We start from the raw sequence: 18,555 nt of genomic DNA on the forward strand, positions 1-18,555 counted from the left end.
TTAACATTAATGCTCTAACCTATGTGAGGCTGATGGCATCATTCGAGAAACTGGCCATTGAATCTCTGTTAAGTCTGTTTCTACCAAGCCTGGGTGTGCTGTAGGACATCTGTGAACTGGAACTACATAACACTGCATTGGAGATATAAGAAGACATAATTCAGTAGTCTTTCAGAGAATAGCCATTAGTAGTGAGACAGCCAGGTGGGAGGGGGTCCCTGGAGAATCTCCAACCAGCCTGCCCACTGGAGTGGAGCCTCGGAAAGTTCACGCCATTTGCAGTGGGTTGGAGCCTGGCCCCTCCTCTTCCTGTGTGGAACCTGGGATTCAAGCTGCGGGTGGCAAGAGCTCAAGCAGGGACTTTGGCCTTGTGAGAGTCCCTGTTTCCCCCTTTTCTTCCTTTTCACCCAATCAAACCCTGTCTTACTCACCATTCAAATTGTCTGTGAGCCTGAATTTTTGTGGCCAGGGACAAAGAACCCCATCTTTAGCTGAACTAAGGAAAAGTCCTGCAACATAGCATGAAGGAAGCAATCTTAAACAGAGCATAGGTTCCAGCTAGAGATGGCCTAGGTTTTGGCTGATACAGAAGTTTTCCAGACGACTAAACTTGGCATCACCTTTGAAACACTCCTGGTCCTTTGGCTATTGCTCTATCATAACAATTAGGTTAACATTGAAAACTATTAGGCTCACCATCAGCTTTCATCATCTCACCAGACCTCACTGTTTTCTCAAAATTTCATTGGTGTAATCTCTTCTTTGTCTCCCAGTTCTTCCATTTCCATAGCATACTTTCTTTGTACAGACAAAGGCCTCATGGGCTGCTGTATTAATTGAGATTTAAAACATAGAGCTCAGAAGAGAGCTGGGTATGTAACAAGCACCCAATAAATTAACCGCTACTGCTATTATCATTAATAGTGTCGTCATCATCATCATCACCAATGATGGGGCAGATGGAAGGAATTCAAAGATCGCCTATAATCCCAGCACTTTGGGAAGCTGAGGCGGGTGGATCACAAGGTCAGGAGTTCGAGACCAGCCTGACCAAAATGGTGAAACCCCATCTGTACTGAAAATACAAAAATTAGCTGGGCATGGTGGCGCGTGCCTGTAATCCCACCTACTCAGGGGGTTGAGGCAGGAGAATCGCTTGAACCTGGGAAGTGGAGGTTACAGTGAGCCAAGATTGTGCCATTGCACTCCAGCCTGGTGACAGAGTGAGACTCTGTCTCAAAAAAAAAAAAAAAGATAATAAAAAGATAATTTATACATGAATTTCATTAAAACAGCTATGTAAAATCTGTAGAACCATGGAAGCCCACCACCAACATAATTTTACTGTTTCTGACCATATAAATAATAAGAAAGCAAACTATAGTTAATTTGTATGTGAAGGGGATACCTCATCTTACATTTGGCAGCTCTTAGTCCTGTCTGAGGATCTTGGGTCTCAAAACCACTAGCATGAGTTCTCAGAGTGTGGCAAGAGTCTGGCGATTAGATTGGTTACTTTAATTGGGTAAAAGTGCAAAGGCCAATGTCATATCTTTTTCTCCAGGCATGAAAAGCCAATTCTGAGAAGTTGGGTTTGGGGATTGAAGTGTTAACCCAACAGGGTCATCTTGAGATTGTAGCCATAGTGATCAGGAGGGTACAGTTGCTTTGGCAGCTCACATTTTGTTACTAGGCTGTTGCGGCTTAGATCCATCCACTTTCTTCTGTCCTGCTTGGGCAGCCTTCTAGATTTCCTTCCTCCTCCTTCCCTTTCTTACTTCTCTTCCTTCCCCTTCCTCTGCCCCTCCGCCCTTGCATATTGCTCTCCTACGTGCCAGGCACTATTCTAGACAATAGGGGGTATATCTTTAAACTGGATCTCTACCCTCATGAGAGTTATATTCCAGTGAAAAAGACAGTTCAATATGTACTGTCAGGAAAGGATCATGTATCTCATTAGTGTTTGACATGTTTGCTTCTCCAGAAAAGTAAATAATTCTAGAAAGGATCCTAATACCCAGGAAGTTGGGTGTCTCCCGTGACACCTATACTCTGCAAAGTTTAGGCCTCTTGGGGTCCAGACCCTAGAGTTAATTGTACTTGCTGAAATCAGAAGATGTGATCTCCCAGTGCTGGCTGAGCTCTTTACTACAGAAGAGAGCATGCGGGTCCCCGGAGCCACTCCTCACCTCTTCCTTTGTGCAGCTGATTCAGAGTATCCTCTGTGAGCCCTGACCAGCCCTTCTTTCTCAACTTATAGGCAAATGCTGAGAAACTCTGTACTCTACATGAAGAGCGCTTGAATGAAGCAACTGCAAAGCTAGATAAGGTGACTCAGTTGGCAAATGACCTGGCAGCACAAAAGACAAAGCTGTGGAGTGAGAGTGGTAAGTAAGTATGCTGCTTGACTCATAGGCAATTCTCAATCCCAGCAGACTCATGAAGGCACAACTGAGATAATGAACTACCCACTGAGGCTGACTGGGCATCTGAAGATCCTAGGGGAGGAATGCAGCCTCTGAGGCAGCTTTGCCACACACATGCCTGTTGTCTAGGAAGTGTTACCTCTGTGCCACTTGGGAACCCCTGCCTAGTTCCCTTCCAAGAAGTAGAAAATTATAATAATATGCCATCAGTAGAAGCAACTCTCAAGATCAAAGGATGGGAGGGGCAATCCACAGTCTGCTAGTCATGACATTTTTACAATTTCTACCTCATTGAATATTTAAAATTTTTTAAATTTTAAATGTTTGGATAATGAATCTACATCTCTCTTTACACCTGGTAAAAGCAATGGTCTGTACAGCCGGCTACCTGAGCCTGAATGATTGGACCCCATTCTCTCTGACCTCTTTTCCTACTTGCCCTTTCTCTCAATCTGCGTTGGCCACATCGACCTCTATGCTGTGGTTTGCACACCCCGGGCATACTCCCACCCTAGAGTCTTGCTCTAGCTGTTTACTCTGCCTGGAACACCTTATTAATTCTGGAAAGACTTGGGGATAAGGGTTAATCAAGTGGAGATCTGGGCAAAGTCAGGATAGGCCCTGCTGAGAAGGTGACATTTGAATACTGTCAACTCATTTCCTCAAGAGCTTCTCTTTTCATACTATTTATTAAGTTCAAACTACATATTTGACACAATAAATATGTTTGTCTCCATCTGTCAGAATATAAGCTCCATGAGGTCAAGGGTCTTTGTTCATTGATGTATGTCAATCATCTAGAACACTGCCTGGCATTTATTGATCCTCCATAAACATTTGATAAAAAAAATTAAAAGTAGAAAAATGTCCCATAGTTTATTCATTACTATCAACCACTATGGATTTTTTTTTTCTGTTTTTCCAATCTATTACATTGTAGCAATCTATTGGGGGTTTTTCTTTTTCAATTTATCTTAAGCTTTTGTATTTTGCATACTCAGTCATTTATAATGACTTCTTCTAATTCATCGAGATTGACTAAACCTAACCTTGCCTGCAACTTGACTTGCCTCTCTGCTATGAACAGCATGTGGCTAGATATTTATCTATAACTAAAATCAGTTTTAGTAATATATTCTGAGAGATAGAATTCTTAGGTCAATGAAAATAACGTATTCTTGATGCTTAAGAGGCACACAGTTTTAAAAAGAGAATGAACACATTTGGGCTACATATAACAAAATTCCTCCAGTAGACACCTCTATTTCCAGATGCTAAATCTAGGGTGAGAGCTAAATAAAAATGAGTTGATAAAACTAAAAACCTGGAAATCTAGAAGAAGGAAGTGTTTTTGGTTCTATTAAGGACACTAAATAGGACTCTTCTTATACTGCCCACGGGGTGTGTGACACCTGGCCTTGCTATGAAGCCCCCAGTTTGATCTGTGCTATTTAGGATTTAGTTGGTATGTAGACTCCACAGTCCAGACACAAAGCTGGAGAATACCTGGATGTCTGGCCCTAAAGGAAGTGCTGTGTAAAATCCGTTTTGATAGGCATTGGCTGTCTACCCCTAGTTATTGGCATTAATTTTCTACTCACATTTTTGATGAGGAAATTAGTGGGTAGTGAGTAAAATAAAAGTGGGTCTGAGATGATAATTCTGCTTAGGCTGCAGGATTTTTTTCTTCCTTTTTTTAACTTTACCTTTTGGTTGGCTTTTGTGTAAATTAAATTCGAAGTACAAATTTATTCAAGCCTATCCTCCCCTCACTGGGTCCACGCTCCAGATTGTTTATTTGTTTTTTTTTTTGTTTTTGTTTTTGTTGGTGGCTACCACCAAAGTTTCTTTCTCATGCCCTGTCCTGTCAGCTTACCATACTCTGCTTTCAGAGGAAAACAATAGTACATGTGATATATATGTGATATATTAGTCTCAACAAGCTAGTGGATTTATATTTATTCAGAATCCTTTTAAATAAGATGTTTTTGGACCAGCATAGTGGCTCATGCCTGTAATCCCAGAATTTTGGGAGGCCAAGGTAGGCGGATCACTTGAGGCAAGGAGTTTGAGACCAGCTTGGCCAACATGGCAAAACTCTGTCTCTACCAAAAAAATACAAAAATTAGCCAGGCATGGTGGTGGGCACCTGTAGTCCCAGCTATTTGGGAGGTTGAGGCAGGAGAATCACTTGAACCCGGGAGGTGGAGGTTGCAGCTAACCACTGTACTCCAGCCTGGGTAACAGAGTGAGACTGTGTCTCAAAAAACAAAACAAAACAACAACAACAACAACATGGGAGGCTGAGGCAGGAGAATCGCTTGAACCCGGGAGGTGGAGGTTGCAGTGAGCTGAGATCACACCATTGCACTCCAGCCTGGGCAACAAGAGTAAAACTCTGTCAAAAAAAAAAAAAAAAAAAAAAAAGCCACAAGATGTTTTCATCCAAATACTCTTAAAGTTTGGTTCAAATATCCCAAGTGATTCTCAAGAGCCTGTAGGGGGTCTATGAGGTTGAAGCTATTTTAGTATAATACTAAGATACTATTTGCAACTTAAATTCTTTTGCCATTTGTATTGATGGTGCAAAAGCAACGATGATTAAAATTGCTGCAGCCTGATCACAAGTCAAGGTAGTAGCACGAAAACATACTGGTAAAAATTGTATTCGCTAATATGTACTCACAGTTTTTTAAAAAGTCAGTTTCACTTAAGGATGTCCTTAAGAAGCAGGAAAAATGAATTTTATTACATCTCAACTCTTGAGTATATATCATTTACTATACTGTGTGACAAAACAAGAAGTATGCATAAAGAACTCCTGTTTCATACTGGAGTAAGATGTGTGATTAAGCTCTGAGCTGAGCTAGTAGTTTTTTCAGGGAGTATCACTTTTACTTGAAAGAACGACTGACAAACAAACTAGGCTTATTTAGACTTACATGTTTGGCAGATGATTTCTCAAAAATGAACAAAGGAAACCTGTCACTTCAAGGAAAGCAACTGATAACATTTGTTGCCAATAACAAAATAGGAGCTTTTAGGTAAAAATTATATTTTAGAAAACATGTATATGCCATCATTAGGTTGATGGCTCTCAACTCTTGGACTTTTCTGATGAGCTCAGCAGTGATGTTAACAAATATGATTTTTTAAATATTGTATGCGATGTGATTTATAAAAAGATATATGCATGTACATATAGGTGTGTATATGTGTGTGTGTGTGTGTGTGTGTGTATATATACCTGTACGTGTGTGTGTGTATCTGACACTGTCTCCAGGAAAATAGTGTCAGAATTGAGTTAAATTGTAGGACCTTGGTAGGTTGAATCCACAAAGCAGAACTTACAGATATGGAAGGCCCGACTATAATTAATAGGATAAGTTAAGCAGGGACGATAGACTAGAGTATGATAGAATTTCTCCCTCTCATCGTCACATATCCTACCATTTAGTGACTACTGCTAATATTTATTTAGCATTTCAGTCTATAAAATATATTCACACTAATTTAGTTTTCATTAAGAATCTTATTGTTGTCTTCATTTTACAAGTGAGGTAATAAAAGTTATAATGATCTAAAAATTATATAGACAGAAGTGTACAAAGCCACATATCATAAACAAGGGAGTATGGTATAGAAGAATGTGGTCTTCAAGAACTTCATTTGGATCTACCTTCACCAATTACGAACTGTGTATGTTTCTGTTTCAGCCATATTTAAGTTGCTCTGTTTCCTCCTCTGCAAAGTGGTTAGTATAATACCTACATTATCAAGGAGTTATGAAAATTAAACTAGATAACATACGTTAAGTACCTAGAACATAGAAGTTTCTCAATAAATAGTAACTAATATCATCTGTTATCGATTCATACTTATTACTAAAAATCAGTTCATTTTTAGGACTCTCTTATGAGTCCTGAAAAGGATCATTGCCACGGTTTTGCTGAATAATAGGACTCTCAGACCCTTCCTAAATATCAAAAATATGTGGGTAGGAGTCATTCTGGCTACCCTTAAAGTCAGTAAGTCAGGTGAAGGAGGCAATAGATAGGAAGACTGTAATTACGTACTTTTGTGAAATCTTTCTGTAGGCGAGTTCCTACGGAGGCTTGAAGAGAAGGAGGCTCTGATAAACCAACTTTCCAGGGAAAAGAGCAACTTCACTTGGCAGATTGAAGACCTGAGAGGGCAGCTGGAAAAGGAGACCAAAGTAATGTATCTATTATTTCTCACTAGTTTCTTGACTGTGTGTTTTTTTAAAAAAAATAGTGCTTGATGAATCAGCCTGAAGATGTTTTGTAAAAGAAGAAGGGAAAATGCCCTAGAAGTTATGCGGGAAAAACCATGCCATGAAGAACCCTGATGACTGAAGGATCTTCCTCGGTGATTCAAATTGCTTCGTTGCAGGTTCAGAGCAAGCAAAGTGTGTGTTTCCATCTTGTATAAGTACTTGAACAGAAGGGCAGCAAAGCTCTTTCTGGATTTTGATTCTGAAACTGCTCATAAAAAAAGTGAAATAAAAAGCCTAGAATAAAATAAGTGGGACTGGGTTAGCTCAATATTACTTTTAAATTGTCAATAAATTATAGAAATTAGTCATTTCTTCCTATGAGTATATAATGTTGCTAGAAGGTGACTCCAGTGAAAGTGATTCTGGAAGATGAAAGCATAGTGACTAACATGAGATATGAATTCTTTGAGCCCTGATATTTAAATGAATTCTTAGTTCATAGTCAAGGCATCTTATTACTAAGACCCCAAAGTATCTTACTTGTACATGACCATACTATGAAGGTGTATACTGTGAAAACGCAGGTAGTTGAGTCTGTTTTAAAATACTGTACCATTTTATTCCCTTAACTCTCCATACTTTCTGTATTATACACAAATTTAAAAATTTATCATTGTTTGTGCATCAGACATTGTACCAGATACTTCTGTCATGTTATCTCAATCTTCATATCAGTCAAATGAAGCAGATAGAATTGCATCCTTGTATATGAAAAAACCAAGGCTCTGAGAAGAAAAATATCATGTCCAAGGTCGTACACCTAGTGATATACTGTCAAGGAACTTAAACGCATAGTGAAATGAGTTATATTTTAGAAGATCTCTCTGGCTGCCTTCCCAGTGACTTCCAATTGGCCTACAAGCCCCCCTGATCTGGCTCCAGCCTCCTTCTGTGACCTACTTCCTACATCTGCTTTCCTCATTTACTCCCCCCAGCTGCCCTGGCTTCCCTTCTGCCTCTTAAACCAGGCACCATCACTCCTGCCTTAGGACTTTTATAACTGCCCTTCCCGTTGCTTAAAGGCCCTTCCCCAAGGTCTTAGGGGGATGACGAGAAAGAGCCAAACATTCTAGATCGTGCTTATCTGCTGTGTTTGTTTTACTGCTATTAGAAATTTTATTTATTAATGTATTCGCCTGTGTATTTTGTGTATCCCCTTATTTCTTTTGGGCTCTTTAGGGCAGGGATTTTGTCTTTGTCTTGTTTACTTCTATAATTAAATATATGCCATGTAAATGCCACATAAAGGTTTTAAAAGTTTTTCCTTTAAAGAAAAATAAAATTAAACAAGAGGAGAGGTCACAATTTGAACTCAAGTTTATCTGATTGCAAAGCCTGCAACCTTTTCAGAGTCATTGTGTATTGTGGCTCCTCATTTACCACCCAAAGGGGTCTGGCTGAGGCTGCCATTAACTAAACCTTGTGCCCTCAGAGCTGTATCTTCCTGAAAATGTGCTTTTTTTCTAATTTGCATAAAGGACCCTTGAGGACCCGTCAGGATCTAATGTTCTTTCCACACTAGATTGTCTTGGGGGAATAATGCTGCTAGGTTAGCTGGATTACTATTTAAATGATAAAAATGTTTATTAAACACAGCAGGGCTGTCCAATACATATAGAAGCCTCTACTACACTACAGGTAACTATTTAAATTTATATTAAAGTTAAATAAAATTAAGAATTCAGTTTTGACCACACATTGTACTAGGCATATTTTGAATGTTCAGTAGCCACATGTGGCTAGGTGTTTACCATATTGGACAGCGTACATAGAGCACATTTTCACCATTACAGAAAGTTCTATTGGGCTGTAGTACTATTTTGAAGTATTAGGAGCTGAGGTTTTTAGAGATTTCAGTGTGAAATAAAAGATTTTATTTTCTTCATCAGTGGAATGAAAAGGCTAAATTTTAGTGGTTCTTTCTGGTTCGAACAAGCTCTGAGTCTAATATATTGCTAAATATAAATCTTATTGCCTAAATGATAGTGAATGTTCTCTTTGCTATCCTTGTATTCTCCACTATTTCTAGAATTCCAGGCCTGTCTAAGTCCACAGAGCCAAGCTGGCATTTCTCTAAATAGAATTCCCTTCCCTGTTTTAATGGCAGCAATTAGATACTATCTATCCTTTCTCTTGTCTCAAATTCTCTCGCTAGTGTTACCTTACTAGGTTCAGGTTCAGCTTGAATTTGTGGCAGGTTGTTATTAATCTTACCTAAAAAAAATTAGCTTACTTTCAAGACTTGTGTTGCTCATGGTGGTCATGCCCTTTTTGTTAATGTGTGTCCCCTACAGTCCCAGAGTGCCCTGGCCCATGCCCTGCAGAAGGCTCAGCGTGACTGTGACCTTCTACGAGAGCAGTATGAGGAAGAACAAGAGGTCAAGGCTGAGCTGCACCGGACCTTATCCAAAGTCAATGCTGAAATGGTGCAATGGAGAATGAAGTATGAAAACAATGTTATCCAGAGAACAGAAGACTTGGAGGATGCCAAGTGAGTAGGGCAAGGCTAGCCTTAACCTGGAGTTAGTCACATGGAGCAGTATGAGAATAATGACTCTGTCTCCAAGGCCTCGTGGTATGCACTTAACAAATCCTTGCCGAGTGCAGGAACAAGCCCAAAACCAAAGCTGAAATGTGCACTGCTGGTAAGAAGCACACTCTGTAGAGGGACTAAAAATATAAAAAGTATAATACAAAGTGACAGAGACTATAAAGAGGTCCTGGGGAGAGAAAGGAGGCTCTTTCTAGGGGCACAAGGGAAGTTTTCATAAAAGATGTGACTTTGAGCCATGGTGTGAAAATAGGCTATTGCTTAAAACCCTGTGTTTCATTTGTAACACCATAATAATTGAGTCCATGTGTGTACGTGTCTCCATCAAAGTCGTTGTGTCCCTGGTCTACAACTCGTAGACTACAAAGTAGTCTGTGAAGATGGACAGGGAAGCTGGAAAAAAATGTTAGGATCTGTCATCATGTCTTCTAGGACAAAGGTTGCTTTGAAAAGAAATCATCCCCAGGCCACCCCTAAGGTTAGAATATCAATTTTATAGCCATTTCTATGTAAAGGTTTTAAAAGTTCTTAGGAGTTACACAAGTTAGGGGCACAGCTGAATTGAGACTCAGTACCAGGGTATAGAACTGAAGCATTTTGCTTAGAGGCCAGGAAACTGTATCTTTAAGAGAAATTGTCAAACCCCAGCTTATAATCATTAAAGGTTTACTCAAAAGAATGTGTCCCTGGCTTGGTAGCTTGGCAAAAATCCAGGGAAGATCAATACATTTCTCTTTAGCTTCAACCAGAAATAATGTTTTTCAGTTCTTCACCTAAATCTTTGAGAGGCATTGCTGTGCAATTGCTGAACAGCCGCTGTGTTTTGTCCCAGAAGGGGTACCAAGTGATCCATCTCTGTACCCACAGTGACTTAAAAAGGGCTTTAGAATGACAGATACTAAAAATACCTGCAGTAGGTGTTTTATCAAAACTCTGGACCACAGAAAGTTTTGGCTTTGAACTGAGATGCCCTCTTATATCCAAATATGGTATTTACTTCTGAAGTAAGATTTTTCCCCCCTTCTAATGATTGAAGAATTCAGGTGAAATTGCCTATCTATCATTCTGTTTGATGGTTTCTTTTGGGATTGGGTAGGAAAGAGCAAAAGAATATAGATTACTTTATGACCACATGGGTTTGTTGGAACTAGTTCTGTAGTATGTAATAACTAAAGAAAATAAAGGGCAAACATGGTACTCTCTGAAGACACTTTTTTACTTTCAAATTGGTGGGAAATTGAATAAATAAAACTTTGTCTGTATTATGCTTTTCCTCTTAAATCACCTCAGGGAGGTAGGCAGCTACAAAACAATCTAGGGTCCTGGTTTCTTTTTTTATTATTGAAGTTAAAGATTTGCCTGCTTTGATTTCCAGGCTGGGGTTCAAATGGTGAGTTAGTTTAGCAGACTCAAGCTCATCTAAGACCCATTGTACTGCTTCTGAATTCTAAGTTCCCCAAGGATAAGGATTTAGTTTCTTAATTTCCAATATTCCTTTACATATTCGAGATAACTAAGTAGGTGCTTATGGTTGGAAGTTAAGGAGCAGAACAGTAGTTGATATTAAACATAGAACAAAGCTATTGGTAAAACAAGGGTAACCAGTTTGTCCAGTTTGCCCTGGATGTTTCCTGTTTTAGCTTTCAAAATCTCATGTCCTGTTGTGTTAGTCCGTTCTCACACTGCTAATAAAGACTTACCCAAGACTGGGTAATTTATAATGGAAAGAGATTTAATTGACTCACAGTTCACCATGGCTGGGGCGACCTCAGGAAACTTAACAATCCTGGTGGAAGGGGAAGCAAATACATCCTTCTTCACATGGTGGCAGGAAGAGAAGTGAGTGAGTAAAAAAGGGGAAAGCCCCTTATAAAACCATCAGCTCTCATGAGAACGTACTCGCTGTCATGAGAACAGCATGAAGGTTACCGCCTCTATGATTAAATTACCTCCCACCAGTCCCTCCCACGGCATGTGGGGATTATGGGAACTACAAGATGAGATTTTGATGGGGACACAGCTAAACCATATCACCTGGTGAAACCCCTCAGTCCCAGGCAGTCCAGTATGATCAGTCACCCGAAGTGAAACTCCTATTTTATTTGATCAACAAGAATTTCTAAAGTAGTTAAAATATATGTAATTATTTCACTTGACTCCTATGCCTTAAGTCAGGTAAAGCATCAGAATCTCCTCTTAACATTTAAGAAACATGAAGCAGAGAAGTGAAGTGAGTATGGTTAGGAAGCCAGGGGCAGAGTGTTGTTAGAGCCTAGATGCTTCCTGGATCCTGAGCACATAGGGGTTTTTGCAGGATTCCACCAAAAGGGGGCTTTATTACCACATTGCTCTGTTGGGCTAGTTATGTGGTCCTATTAATTCTGGAGAACCTTTTTTCTGTTTAATAGCAGTAGATGAGAAAAAGCTTTGGTACATACAGTACTCTTCATCTAAGAAGTATAATGAATGAGCAAGAATGGGACTGCCAGCAACCCTGCAGGAGATGTAAGCAACAGAATACATTTCATCCATTAGAATTCCTAATAGTAGCATATTATGGGGGTGGTGGAGAAAGAAGCACTGTAATAAACTACTCCATCTCAGAGATGCCCAAGGAACAGCAGATGGGGGCTAAAGAACCCCATAAGAACAGCAGGACCTGTTAAGTGAGCATAATGAGATGGGTTTGGGAATATAAATCTGGAGAGAGGAGCTGAGGTGAGAACAAACTTGGAGAGAAGAAAGAATTGTGTCATGTTTAGGAGCCACATGATGAGAGAAAATAAGCAGGAAAAAGCAAGAGAGTGTTCTTTAGAAGCAACACAGCCAAGGAGCTCTTTAGTGACTACATATGGCTACAGATTTGTAAGGTGCTTACTGTTGGTAGGGTGTTCGGTACATCTTCCTTTTTTCCCCCTTCTTAGGAAATAATCAAGTCAGTATTGCTTATTAGAGCTTTAGGATAAGCAAATATTTGTAGGAATTCAAAGAGATTCTGAGTTCCAAGTACAGGTTGGCAAAGGGGGAAAGTAAAGACCCCATGCACACAGGAGACAGAGGATGGTGGTCATAGACAGTGAGGTCACTTTCAGATAGGAGCTGCTGTTGCTTTATACCACTAAGTCCACTGCAGAGGCGCCATCTTACTTTGCACCCAAGCTCTATCTTTAATCCAGGGCAGACTTGTTGAGCTCTCTGAGAGTTATTGCCTCACTCACCCTTTGGGTGTCCTCCTTTCTCAGGAAGGAACTGGCAATTAGATTGCAGGAGGCAGCTGAAGCCATGGGGGTGGCCAATGCCAGAAATGCCTCCTTGGAGAGAGCCAGGCACCGGCTGCAGCTGGAGCTCGGGGACGCCCTGTCTGACCTCGGGAAGGTCCGCTCTGCAGCAGCCAGGCTGGACCAGAAGCAGCTGCAGTCTGGCAAGGCCCTTGCTGACTGGAAGCAGAAGCACGAGGAGTCTCAGGCGTTGCTGGATGCCTCTCAGAAGGAAATTCAGGCTCTCAGTACAGAGCTCCTCAAGCTCAAGAACACCTACGAGGAGAGCATCGTGGGCCAGGAGACACTCAGGAGGGAGAACAAGAACCTCCAAGGTACACTGAGCTCCAAGGTACAAAGCCGAAGCGGGTAGCTCAGGGAGAGCCCTGGCTACGGGCAAGGCTGTCTTCAGCATTTTCACATTCCCATCATGTTTTAACTTTTCAATTTTTGCACTTCTGTTTGACTTATTTTTTTTTTACTTTAGATGCTATTTATATTAAATTAATTCTAAAAGTAAGACTAGTTTCCTACCTTTAACTTCAGTTCCCCTTTGTAAAGGAAGCCAGTGCTGAGAATTTCTTGATATCCACAACCTTACCAAGATTTTCCATGCATGCTATACTCAAGTGTGTAGTTTTTACCCAAATTGCATATTGTTCTACACCTTTTTTTGGTATATGAATATATTTCCTGATTTAATGAATATTTCTGTAGCCCATACTATGTACCAGGCACTGTTTAACTATTTATTGTTAAATTTTCAGAATAGTCTAGTGTTCGTTTTTTCATCTGTAAAATGAAAGTTATATAGGTCATAAGTTGAGTAACTTGTTCAAATTCACATGTGATAAGTCACAGATCTGGGATTTGAGCCCAGCCAGCATGGCTCCAGCATATACGCACTTAACTCCTGAGCTGTGCAACCTTCCCACGTGCCTTGTGGCTCTTTGCATGCCTGTACATGGAGACCTACCATGAGCTTTTTAATAGCTACATAGTGTTTTGTAATAAAGATGGCTATCATTTAACTAGACTTTATTCATTGTAGATCCAATTATTCACAAATATGAATAATCCTACATTATATATCCCTATACATGTATTTATGCACACGTAAAAATATTTCAGTAGAATGGATCCCTGGAAAAGAAATTGCTGGGGTAATGAAATGAATTTTTAAATTTTGATTTACTGCCAAACAGCCCTTCAAAGAGGCTGCCAACTTATCCCAGCACCAACAGCAATGTGCATGAAAACCCTGAGATGCCCTGGAAGCAAGTTTATTACTGTTGGAGGCGTAAACGAAGCTTACTTTCTGTTGACCTACATAGTCTATGATCAAGGCACTAGATGGAGACATGACGGGTGCTAAAACAGTGGTTAGAAAACTTTAGCTACATCCAAACCAGCTGGAGGGCTTGTTAGAGCACAGATGGCTGGGGCCCACCCCCAGAGTTTCTGACTCAGTAGGTCTGAAGGATTTGTATTTCTGACAGTTTTCCAGGTGAGGCCAGTGCTGCTGATCTGGGCACCACCTTTGGACTGGGGTGGGGTTTGAATATTGAGTGAGCTTTTTCCGAAGCTCTCCAGGTGATTCTAAGGTGCGGTCAGAGTTGAGAACCTCTTCCCTGATTTTCTTCTTGATAACCCATCTTTAGGAGAGCGCTTCTCAGAGAAGAATTTATTATGCAATGAAAATTTCCATCTAACATATTTGTCTTTGTAACTTCTAAAAATTCTCATCATATCACGTCACAGCCCAGGATCTCAGAACCAGAGGAGCAGGTGACCTATTGAGCTCCTTCCACCACCTCTGAACTGGGTAATTCTCTGAGCTACTTGGCCCTATACCACACCTGTTAGGTACTAAAGGCAGAACTGACCATAACAATATCAGGTGGAAGAGGTTTTGTGACTTCTGGATGCCCTATTCTGTTTGTCAAAGGTTTATGTTCATGAGAGGCTAGGAAAAAACACTCAAGTGCTTGAGCTAAAGCCACTGTCTTCCTTGGGCCCCTTCTGATTCTCTGGCCTATCTGGGGCCATGCTTTGGATTCTGGCAGATATTGATCCAGCTTTTACTTTAGGTTCTTGTCTCAGTGGTGTTGAGTGGTGGCTGAAACAATGGCAGCCACTAGTGTTGATAGCTAAGCACTTACGCTGGAAGGGTAGGGACTCCAGGTCTGTGTTCCTCCAGGTGGAACCTGGAATGGCTCTAATGAGCAGGACTGACATGTAAAGTTGCAAAGGTTGTCCAGTGTACAATACTCTGAAGCACCATCCTCACCATTAGTTGTAGACAATTTTCAGATGGCAAAAGACTATATGAAAAAACGAATGCCCGTTTTAAAATTTCTAGGTCATCAAGTTACCAAGGGTGGCATGAGGCCACTGTTCCAGTGGGCTGGAAGAATCTGTTGTGCCTGGTATCATTGGTTTGAGACTGAGCCCATTCACTAACTTTGTTTTTCTTACCTCTGTCTCCAGAAGAGATTTCTAATCTGACAAACCAGGTTAGAGAAGGGACCAAGAACTTAACTGAAATGGAAAAGGTCAAGAAACTAATTGAACAAGAGAAGACAGAAGTCCAGGTGACACTGGAAGAAACAGAGGTATTATTATCACCAGGGAGAAAAGAAAGTTTTCACTGTGACAAGGCAGAAGATCTGCATTCTAGCAATAACAACAGCACCAACAAAAGGACACATATTCAAATGTTTATTTACTATATGCTAGGCACTCTGCCAAATGCATAATTTTAATATAATCACCGTAGCGAACTACTGTCCCTATTTTATAAAAGAGGAAATTGAGACTCAGAGAGCAGGATCACAACAGTGAATGCAAATCTCCTGATTGTAGTAAAAACAGGAACTATGTCTATCTTGTTCGCCAGTTTATCCCCAGTGCCCAGACCCTCACTACTCAACATGTGGCCCATGAACATCACTTGGGAGGCTGTTAGAAATTCAGAATCTCAGCCCTCTGCCCATCTCTGTTGAATCAGGATCTGCATTTTAACAAGATCCCTTGGTGGTTCATATGCACATTAATGTTTGAGAAGCACTGGCCTAGAACATTGCCTGGTGTGTAGTAGAGGCTCAGTAAATATTTGTCAAATGTTGAATGAATAAATATTCTCATAGTTGCCCCCTCTTTAAAGAGTCAGTCACAAAAACTTTTCAATTTTTTTTCCCCAAAAACTTTCGGTAGTTTCAGAAATAAGATTCAAAGTGATGTTGTCAAACATTTGTTTCTGAAAGCTCATCTGTGCAGATTGACAGGAGGGTTTTCAGTGTTATGGATTCACAGTTCAGGAAAAGTCTCTGGCTTTATCTCTGAGTGTGCATTAGCAATTGAAAGGACCTCTAAGAAGACATTTCGCCAAAGAAGGTAAACTAACAGGGAAGTCATCTTATCATGATTCTTAGATGGTTAAGAAGCCCTGTGTAGCCTCTTCTCAGAGCTGAACTTCATCTTCCTGACTCAGCCTTTGAACAAGTACTCAGACACATTAAAATACAGCCCTGACCCTCCCACCAGTAGAAAAAGAAAAAAAGATTTTTGAAAGGTGTGGCAGTCAGTGTTAGGCAGGGGTCTCTTGGAAGGTATGGCGATGGAAAACAAGACCCCAAAGGACCGCTCTGTGCCAAGCATTGTCTGTTAAATTTACCTCACTGTTATGATTCCAGAAGAAACTTCCAAGCACTTGTGTCCATATTACCCTCTGTATAGAGTTGTCAGGCAGCAGCTCTCGCCCTGTTATACATAAATGTTTCCTGAGGCTATCTAACTTTATACAGACTCCTTTCCGTTGGCAGTGTGGTGCCCTGTAGCACAGCTGGTCCTTACACAGTTGGTGAACTTTGTTTTGTTTGCTTGTTCCCTTTGGTTCTCTGGCTATCCTGGCAAAGGACTTTTTGAAGCCACCACCTTAACTGAAAGAAGTAAATTTTATGATAGAAATTTCAAGTACTATGACAAGCCAATGAAAAATACAACTGGCACGGGCCATTTTTGTCCTGTATCACACAGAGGCATCTTTGTGTATTCAGTCGATCATCACCTGGGTCAAGGGTGAGAATGACAGGAAGGCCGTAGTGCTCAAACCATTTAGTACCACTAGATGGCAACACATTCTATTCGCATTTTCTCCACTTCTATCCTCAGCCACATCCATAAATACTTCATCAACTTGGACATGTATTTGTAACATTGCGTTATTTATTTTCCTGAGTGAGCCTTTATGAGAAACTTTATCAGATTTTTTTAAAGCCATAAAACTCAAATTATCCCAGGTCATCTTCCCTAAAGATTCACTTTCTCAGTGCATTTTAGAGGGTTAGAGGTGACAGTTTCCTCTTGAAGGAACTACACTGTTCCCTCTGAGGAAATTGTTATCCAAGCATTTGTTTTTGAGTGTGCGTTAGCAATTTTATTTTCTTTTATATTGAAGGTAGTATCAAGAGAACATCAAGGGAGGTCTTATTAAAATTCCCATCATCTTTTTATTTTTATTTTAAAATTGCAACTTAGTTTTACTTTTTTACTTTTGGTCATATCTGCTAAGCACTCCTCAAAAGAGGCTATAGAAAAATTACTTCTGCCCTTAGGGCTGCCTGTAGCTAACTGACCACAAAATTGCATCACCCCTTATGCCCTTATATCATTGGTATTCTGCAAGTGTTTTTTGGATTTCTTCTTTTATATACATTTTTAGCTTCAGGACAGGCTTTAAAGATTTAGCCAAACCTATGCTTTTAGAATTGAATTGCCTTTATAAAATCCCTGCAAATAATTGCCTTAACTATATTTGAATACACAAAGGGGCAAGGAATCTTCTGCCTGTCAAAGAAATTCATTTGCAGTAGTGGTACCAATTATGGTGTTAATGTCTCACGCTGAGTGTTACATGTCAGGTACATCCTAAATTCCTCTATTTGTTCTTCATATGACAATATTTGGACACTACCCTGTTGTTTGTTCTCTGAATACATCCAACTTTTCCTCTATCCCCTCGTGATGTCCAGAATTTAATAGAAGATTCCAGGTAGGAGTTATCACCTTCCTTGTTCTAGCTCTGATACTTTTTAAAATTTATCCCAAAGTTGGAATATGTTAGAAAAAGTCAAGGGTAATACATTAAAAAGTTTAAATATAGTCACAGACAAGAGTGAAATTTTCTATTTTAAAATAGGCTTTAAAATTCTAGTTCTGGAGCTACAGCTGAAAGACCTAAGAATGTCAAATCTATAAGTGAAATGACAAATGAAAGCAGTTGCTTGTCTCACTGTGTTGCAATCTCTAGGGACCTGACTTGAACCTATATCTCTCCCAGTAACTCTAAGAGAGCTACATTAGCGACATATGTTTTGGGGAAAAAAATACAATTTTGTCTAAAAGTGGACTTCATTTAATGCTTTTGATTTATGTATTCCAGGGAGCCCTGGAACGTAATGAAAGCAAGATTCTTCGTTTCCAGCTTGAACTCTTGGAAGCTAAAGCAGAACTTGAAAGAAAGCTTTCAGAGAAAGATGAAGAAATAGAAAATTTTAGGTATTTAAGATGATTTTGATGTGTAACAATTTCTGAATCCTTGACTAAACAGAGCTCATTATGTCTGGCTGCTTTTATGGCCCCTGTTGGAGCATTACCAAAGAAACTTAGTGTAACTCTATATTATATATTTTATATACAATATCTATAATCGTGTATAGATATTCCTTTATACACAATTAGATATCACTTTATACACAATTGTGTATAGATATTCCTTTATATACAATTGGATATCCCTTTATACACAATTGTGTACAGATATTCCTTTATATCAATAGTGGTGAGCTTACTAGCTATCTATATACAATTATTGCCAGATTTTATAATTTTCTTATATTTGAGGAGCTTCTACTGTCATGTGAGACTCAAGATAACACCAAATAAATGACTATATGTATAAGGACTGTGCATACTCTCTGCGTGTCCCTATGATGCCACGTTCTTGGGCATTAAGAAATTGAC

General features: G+C 39.9%; 1 protein-coding gene across 1 annotated transcript in view; it reads left to right on the plus strand.

Moving 5' to 3' along the window:
- Positions 1 to 18,555, plus strand: part of MYH15 (myosin heavy chain 15) — a 129,177-nt gene that overhangs the window by 86,724 nt on the left and 23,898 nt on the right. The window contains exons 28-33 of the mRNA XM_002813322.4: positions 2,261 to 2,387; positions 6,524 to 6,642; positions 9,018 to 9,214; positions 12,517 to 12,866; positions 15,022 to 15,146; positions 17,975 to 18,090. Coding sequence (XP_002813368.4) covers positions 2,261 to 2,387; positions 6,524 to 6,642; positions 9,018 to 9,214; positions 12,517 to 12,866; positions 15,022 to 15,146; positions 17,975 to 18,090 — 1,034 coding nt within the window. The remainder of the gene's footprint in view (positions 1 to 2,260; positions 2,388 to 6,523; positions 6,643 to 9,017; positions 9,215 to 12,516; positions 12,867 to 15,021; positions 15,147 to 17,974; positions 18,091 to 18,555) is intronic.

This window comes from Pongo abelii, chromosome 2 (genome assembly GCF_028885655.2).
Source record: "Pongo abelii isolate AG06213 chromosome 2, NHGRI_mPonAbe1-v2.0_pri, whole genome shotgun sequence".
In the NCBI taxonomy this organism is placed as follows: Eukaryota; Metazoa; Chordata; class Mammalia; order Primates; family Hominidae; genus Pongo; species Pongo abelii.